The sequence below is a fragment of the Salmo salar genome, chromosome 18 (assembly GCF_965601325.2).
Source record: "Salmo salar chromosome 18, fSalSal1, whole genome shotgun sequence".
Classification (NCBI taxonomy): Eukaryota; Metazoa; Chordata; class Actinopteri; order Salmoniformes; family Salmonidae; genus Salmo; species Salmo salar.
In genome coordinates this window covers 79,804,543-79,811,758 of record NC_138308.1, presented here as the reverse complement: position 1 = coordinate 79,811,758, position 7,216 = coordinate 79,804,543, and the positions used below count along the sequence as shown (strand labels likewise).

The following is a 7,216-nucleotide window of genomic DNA, read 5'->3' as shown; positions in this document are numbered from 1 at the left end:
GTCAAGTAGGGACCAAAACCTTGCCTGCACTGCCGCCCTGTGGTTAGATATGTAACTGCATGACATTACTGTGGAATTAGATGTACTTAAAAAAAAATGTAACTATGCAAGTCGGTTAAGAACAAACGCTTATTTACAATGACGGCTTACCCCGGCCAAACCCGGACGACGCTGGGCCAATTGTGTGCCGCCCAATGGGACTCCCAATCACGGCAGGTTGTGATACAGCCTGGATGACGATCTAAACAGGATCTAACAAAAGGTATGAGCTATTTCTTAGTTCTGATATAAGCTTGTATACATTCTCCGTGCAGATTAAACTAAGATGATATGATAAGACAACATATTAAAATGGTATCAGTTTATTGCTGAATACATAGTGATATGACCTTTATACCCTATATGGACACATTCCTGATGATGACAGAGCAGAGAGGCATCTGTGAGTTCAGCTGGTAAGGAGTTGGATGAAGTTGCTCCTAAACACTGATCTAATGTCAGTGTTGAATTCTTCCCCCTAATAGTTAAGATCAGGATTGGGAAGAATAAGCTGATCCTAGATCTGTGCACACAGGCAACAGCAATGTTGTAGCTGTAGTAGCAAGTAGATGCCTGTGCATCATCAGGTAAAGTGTGTGTTGGTGACATCATCCGTCTGGACCGCCACGTCTGTATAGCCAGGTTCTCTGCCCAGGCGACGGAGCTTCAACAGGTAGTCAGAGTGGAGGGAGGACTCGGTCAGATCCACAAACTGTCTGTAACTACACTGTAACCTCTGACAGAGAGAGAGAACAGGAGACGGTAAGAGAGAGGTAGAAAGAGATGGAGGGATAGCGAGAGCGAGTAGGAGAGAGAGGGAGAGTGAAAGAGAGGGAGATGGTGAAAAAGAGACGGTAGGTGTTCAAATCTATGGTTTTATATGAGAAGGTCAAACTGAGAAAAACTAGGGAGATCTAATGAGAGAATAGATGGCTTGAGATTCACAAATACAACCCAAAATTAACATAGTGGACGTGGTCACAAACGAAGGGCAAAGAGACAAAATGTTTAACACAAAACAAAAGTCAGGGGATGAGCTGGCACGGAACACAAGGCTTCTGCTCTGGCTCAGAGAGAGAGAGCGAGGGAAGGAAGGCTGGAGCTCACATGTGCATGTTACGGATGGAGAGAGGGGAGAGTGTGTGAGAGAGAGAGAGAGAGAGAACGAAAGAGGACTGCAGCTAGCTCATGTGGTCCATTATGGATATGGGTGGTAGTTTAGTGGTGTTCATTTATTCATGGTGACCTCATTAAGTGTGCTGACCTTAAACTCTGTCTCATAGCTCATCCTCTCCCCTGTGACTCTGGCCAGACCCTGCTCCAGCTGCCTGTACCTAACACCACAACACAGAGACAGACAGGGAGGGAAGGAGACAAGGCCAAACACATGAGAGGGAGTACACACAGAGAGAGAGAGAGAGAGAGACAGAGGGAGAGGAATAGAGAGAGACAGAGAGACAGAGGGAGAGGATAGAGAGAGACAGAGAGACAGAGGGAGAGGAATAGAGAGAGACAGAGAGACAGAGGGAGAGGAATAGAGAGAGACAGAGAGACAGAGGGAGAGGAATAGAGAGAGACAGAGACAGAGGGAGAGGAATAGAGAGAGACAGAGACAGAGGGAGAGGAATAGAGAGAGACAGAGAGACAGAGGGAGAGGAATAGAGAGAGACAGAGAGAGAGGAATAGAGAGAGACAGAGAGACAGAGGGAGAGGAATAGAGAGAGACAGACAGGGAGGGAAGGAGACAAGGCCAAACACAGAGAGAGAGAGAGAGAGAGAGAGAGAGAGAGACAGAGGGAGAGGAATAGAGAGAGACAGAGAGCGAGAGATACATTGCCAAAAACGTGGACACACATACACACATTGCAAAACATGACGCAGACAAACACCGCAAGGCATGACACAACAGCACGCATACACACACACACACATTCATATTACCAAGGCATGAGAAACACACAATAACAGACATCACAGGAGGTTGGTGGTACCTTAATTGGGGAGGACGGCTCATGGTAATGAGTGGAAAGGTATCAACAACATCAAACACACGGTTTCCATGGTTTCCATGTGTTTGATGCCATTCCATTCGTTCCGTTCCAGCCATTATTATGAGCCGTCCTCCCCTCAGCAGCCTCCACTGACACACATACACAATGTGTGAAGAGAGGGCATGCAAGGGCATACACACTATGGAGAATGACAGAGAAGTAGTCATGTAGGCAGGTATGCAGGAGGGAGAGGAATGCATACAGGGAATGCAGAGCAGAGAGATGGAGAGATAGGGATGAAGGAGGAGAAATGGCTCAGCGTCAGTGAGTCCCATGCACATTGTGTGTGTGTGCATGTTGTAGACATTCTTGCCGGCTTTGCATTAGAGCGAGTTCCACGGTATGTCTGTCCTGGAGAGTCTGTAGGTCCTTCTGTGCCTCTCTTTCACACTGCTGTCGCACACACACCTCTGTTTCCCGAACAAGCCTCTTCACATTCTCCTGAAAAAGAGAGAGAGACTGCTTGAAGAACTCTGTAAAAATATCCTCCGTGTACAACGTAAAACACCAAACAATGCATGCAGAGCAGAATTAGACCGATACCCGCTAATTATCAAAATCCAGAAAAGAGCTGTTCAATTCTACAACCACCTAAAAGGAAGCAATTCCCAAACCTTCCATAACAAAGAGTCCCCTAAGCAACTTGGTCCTGGGGATATGTTCACAAACACAAACAGACCCCACAGAGGCCCAGGACAGCAACACAATTAGACCCAACCAAATCATGAGAAAACAAAAAGATATTTACTTGACACATTGGAAAGAACTAACAAAATAATGAGAGTAAACTAGAATGCTATTTGACCATAAACAGAGAGTATCTAGTGGCAGAAAACCTGACCACTGTGACTGGCCCAAACTTAAGGAAAGCTTTGACTATGTACAGACTCAGTGAGCATAGCCTTGCTATTGAGAAAGGCCGCCATAGGCAGACCTGGCTCTCAAGAGAAGACAGGTTATGTGCACACTGCCCACAAAATGAGGTGGAAATTGAACTGCACTTCCTAACCTAACCTGTATGACCATATTAGAGAAACATATTTCCCTCAGATTATACAGATACACAAAGAATTTGAAAACAAATCCAATTTTGATAAACTCTCATATCTATTGGGTGAAATACCAGTGTGCCATCACAGCAGCAAGATGTGACCTGTTGCCACAGGAAAAGGGCAACCAGTGAAGAACAAACATCATTGTAAATACAACCTATATTTATGTTTATTTATCTTCCCTTTCACAGTTTAACTATTTGCACAATATTACAACACTGTATATAAACATAATGACATTTGTAATATTTTTATTCTTTTGGAACTTCTGTGAGCAATGTTTACTGTACATTTTTATTGTTTCTTATTTCAATTTTGTATATTATCTACTTCACTTGCTTTGGTAATGTTAACATATGTTTCCCATGCCAATAAAGCCCCTTGAATTGAAATTGAATTGAGAGAGAGAGAGGAGTGAAATATTACAAGCTGTAGTACACACACACACACACACACACACACACACACACACACACACACACACACACACACACACACACACACACACACACACACACGACAGCTAACCACACAATTCAGTCCCATTCAAAATTCCCTAACCCCTAAATCTAACCCTAACCCGTTCACTTACCCTAACCCAAAAACCTAACCTTAACCCTAGCTCCTAATCCTAAATCTAACCCTAGCTCCTAATCCTTAATGTAATTCTAACCCTAACACTAATTCTAACCTTAACCCTAAACCCCCTAGAAATAGCATTTGACCTCGTGGGGACTAAGAAAATGTCCCCAGTTGGTCCAATTTTTGTTAGTTTACTATTCTTGTGTTGACTTCTGGTCCCCACAAGAATAGTTAAACACCTCCACACACCCTCACTTTTTGAATTCTCCCACCTGTACTTTTTCCTCCTTGGCCTCTACTTCTCTCTGTCGCTCCTCTTCCACCTCTCTCTGTATCGCAGCCCTCATCCTTCCGCAGGTCTCCTCCACCGCCAGCCTCATTTCCCTCTCGATCTCCTCCCGCAGCCCCACACAGCGCTCCTCAAACTGGGCCTGCTGCTCTACCCGCTCCCCCTGCCTCTGCTCAGCCTCCAGCCTCTCCCTTGCCAATAAGGCCTCTTTGAAGCACACCTGCAGACACTTGGGAGGGAATAAGGGAGAGAGGGAGGGAGAGAAGAAGGGAGGGAGGGAAACATAAAACGATGGTGGTCAAAAGGAAGGTAAGGAGGAATGGATAGAGGGAGGGAAAGAAAGATGAAAGGAAGAAGGGATGGAGGGAGGAATGGAAAGAGGGATGGATGGAGAGAGGGAAATAAAGAGAGACTGAAGGTGGTCAGAATTGGCACTGTGCTCAGTGGTTTGTGGTAGTACGCCTCAGGGCTGGTGAGGAAGAGGGGGATCTTAGGGTTGGCTGCTGTACCTTTCCCTAAAGTGCAATTATAGAATCCATTACTCCAGCTAGGGCCTCTAAACTTCCAGCCATATGTCCTATCTGCCAGGCCTCACCTGCATACAGGAGACTCCACAGCCACTTCAAAAGGCCCTGTTTATCATAACTATATATTGCCAGAGGGAATAGAGAGAGTGGGGAGCAGAGAGAGAGGGAGGGGGAGATGGGGAGAGAGGGAGGGGGAGAGAGGGAGGGAGGGGGAGATGGGGAGACAGAGAGATGGGGAGAGAGGGAGGGGGAGGGAGAGAGAGAGAGGGAGGGAGGGGGAGATGGGGGGAGAGATGAAGCGAAGTGCGCTGAAATACTTATTCTTTATGTATGAGAACATATTGGAAATTCAAATCTGGTGCCTTAGAATCCTGGTCTGAGTTAGTGTATGATGTATAGTTTAATGTGTGGGTTATAGTGATACCTTACGTCTATACGGTATGTTAATCAAGGTGGGTATTTCACAGGGATATCCAACACATCTGGATTGAATGAGGTGAGATCAGAGTAGTGCTGATGAGGGAGAAACCTTGTGTGTGTCATCTTTTCCTGGATTCTCACAGTGTGTGTGTGTGTGTGTGTGTGTGTGTGTGTGTGTGTGTGTGTGTGTGTGTATAGCAGGATATAGAGCTAACATGTGCCAATTACCCACACCTCCAGTGTAAGCAAGAGGAAATGTGTACATCAATCATATCTAAAGCCTTGGACATGGAAGAAAGAGAGGAGAGAACATATAGGTAGATAAAAAATGGCATTGAGGAGCTATGAAATGTGCTGTGCAAAGATGACTTGACCATTGAAATATTTTTCAACCATGGTTTGTCTTGTTCGTGTGTGTGCGTTTCACCTCTTCCTGTTGTTTCAGTGACCTCTCTTTATCCTCCTCTGCCCTCTGCAGAAATACTGCCATCCAGGGTGACTCCCCCTGTGTGGCCCCCACCTCTAGCTGCTCGGAGTGGGGAGAGAATGAGGCTGGCCCTGGGTCCTGGCTGGTGCTTGTGGAGGTAGAGGTGGAAGGAGAGAGAAAATACTCTCCCAGACCTGTTAGGACCAATAACCACCCCAGTATCAGTACTCCCATAGAACAAGGTCCGACAACACTGGTCCTGCAGGGCCACTGTTAGTGCAGGGTGTTGTTCCAGGCCAGCATTAACACACCAAGCCTGTTAACATTACAACCCCTCCAGGGCCATATATCCCACCCCTGCCATTGAATCAAACTTGGATATTCTAAATCTGAGGAAAATTCCTTTTAAATATGATATCAATGTCACAAGCCCTCAGTGACAGAAAATCTATTCCCTCCACTGCCCTGAAAACATGTTCCTTAAAGAGAGGAGCAGAGCAATGAGAAACACCATACAAGTGTAGCTAGACATTTACAATTCCACCTCCAGATATGCGTCTTTTTCCATGTGGAATTACCCTGTGTCAAACTGAAGTGTATGGGTGTGTGATGTGTGTTCTAGTACTTTCTACCTAGGATTAGCTGCTCCAACAGAGGGCAGCCATTTGAATAATTGTTTTCAAATGTCTTTCTCAACGTCAAAACGCCATTTCACTTTACGTTGCTACTTGCCTGATATTCCCCACTCGGACGACAAGCGTTTCTGACTATAGAGTGGGGAGGCAGGCAGAGGAGGGGGGGGGGGGGGGGGGCGAGAACGGATTTCTCAAAAATGGAACCAAAGCCTCTGTGCATTTGCAAATAACAAACTGACTGCACTCAAGCAAATACACTAACAAAAGTGTCATGGCATGAAGGTAGAAAATATCCCTCGCTGTTTGCACTGTTTTTATGGAGGCTGCCTAGAAGTGAAAGAGAGAACGTGAGAGAAGAAATCAAGAGGAACATCGCGTGTCATCTAGGAGTGAAGTAGCCCATTTTACACTGTATTGTGAGTTGAGCCCTGCGTACATAAAGCATGGTTTGAGTGTTGCATTGTTGAGTCTCACCCAGGATGTGTGTGTGGAGGAGCCTCTGTGTGGAGAGGGTGGTCCGGTTCAGCATCCTCTGTAGAGGCCCCATGTCAGACATGCTCCTACCCCACTAACAAAGAGCACAGACCCCTTAGACTGGATAGAAGATTACAACCCCTTCTTATTCACAACCTTTGGCTGGATAGATGAACATACCCTCCCTATTCACTGTTTGACTGCTACTGAAATACCCACTGTTCGACACTGAAGACCACACCACTGATTCACCCCTCTCTTTCTGCACTAACGCCCGCTCACCCTTTCTGTATCACACGCTCTTTCTCCGTCGCGCACCCCACTTCTCTCGCTAGGCTCTTCCCTTTTTCTAAAAACGGTCGCTTAGCAACGCTCACAACAACAAAAAGTGCCGCTCTTCAACTTGGCACTTAACTCTACTTATACCCGGGGTTTGTAATGAGGGTATGCTCGAAAGGCATTTGACTAAGATCTTTTTCAGAAATGTAACATCTATATAGTCTTCTCACTTTGCCAAAATAGCTTATATTAAATAACTATGAATACAAATAAATAAAAATAATTTTAAGACACATGAATTCAGCATAATACTGGCAGAAGAAAATGAACCATTATGAGACTGGTTGAGTGAACAGCACCTTATTCAATCCAACTCTTGGACAGACAGCAAATCCACCCGTAAGAGTTCGTTTGCCCTCTGGTGGCCTCTTCCTAAACTTT

At 45.6% G+C, this 7,216-nt stretch overlaps 1 protein-coding gene across 1 annotated transcript; it reads right to left on the bottom strand.

Moving 5' to 3' along the window:
* Window positions 1-346: 346 nt before the first annotated feature.
* On the bottom strand, window positions 347-7,216 carry si:dkey-111f13.5 (uncharacterized). The gene is made up of 6 exons (XM_014156075.3): window positions 6,497-7,216; window positions 5,388-5,581; window positions 3,997-4,242; window positions 2,404-2,531; window positions 1,304-1,373; window positions 347-775 (listed from the first exon to the last, which is right to left on the bottom strand). The coding sequence occupies exons 1-6, from the start codon at window positions 6,576-6,578 to the stop codon at window positions 623-625; spliced, it is 873 nt and encodes a 290-aa protein (XP_014011550.1). The 5' UTR covers window positions 6,579-7,216; the 3' UTR covers window positions 347-622.

Bases quoted from the DNA above. Each gene is read 5' to 3' on its own strand.
- si:dkey-111f13.5 (XM_014156075.3), bottom strand. From the start codon at position 6,578: ATGTCTGACATGGGGCCTCTACAGAGGATGCTGAACCGGACCACCCTC. The intron at 2,532-3,996 runs GTGGGAGAATTC...TCTCTTTTTCAG, and splicing joins CCAAGGAGGAAAAAGTACAG to GAGAATGTGAAGAGGCTTGT. The intron at 776-1,303 runs GTCAGCACACTT...TCTCTCTGTCAG, and splicing joins GCTATGAGACAGAGTTTAAG to AGGTTACAGTGTAGTTACAG.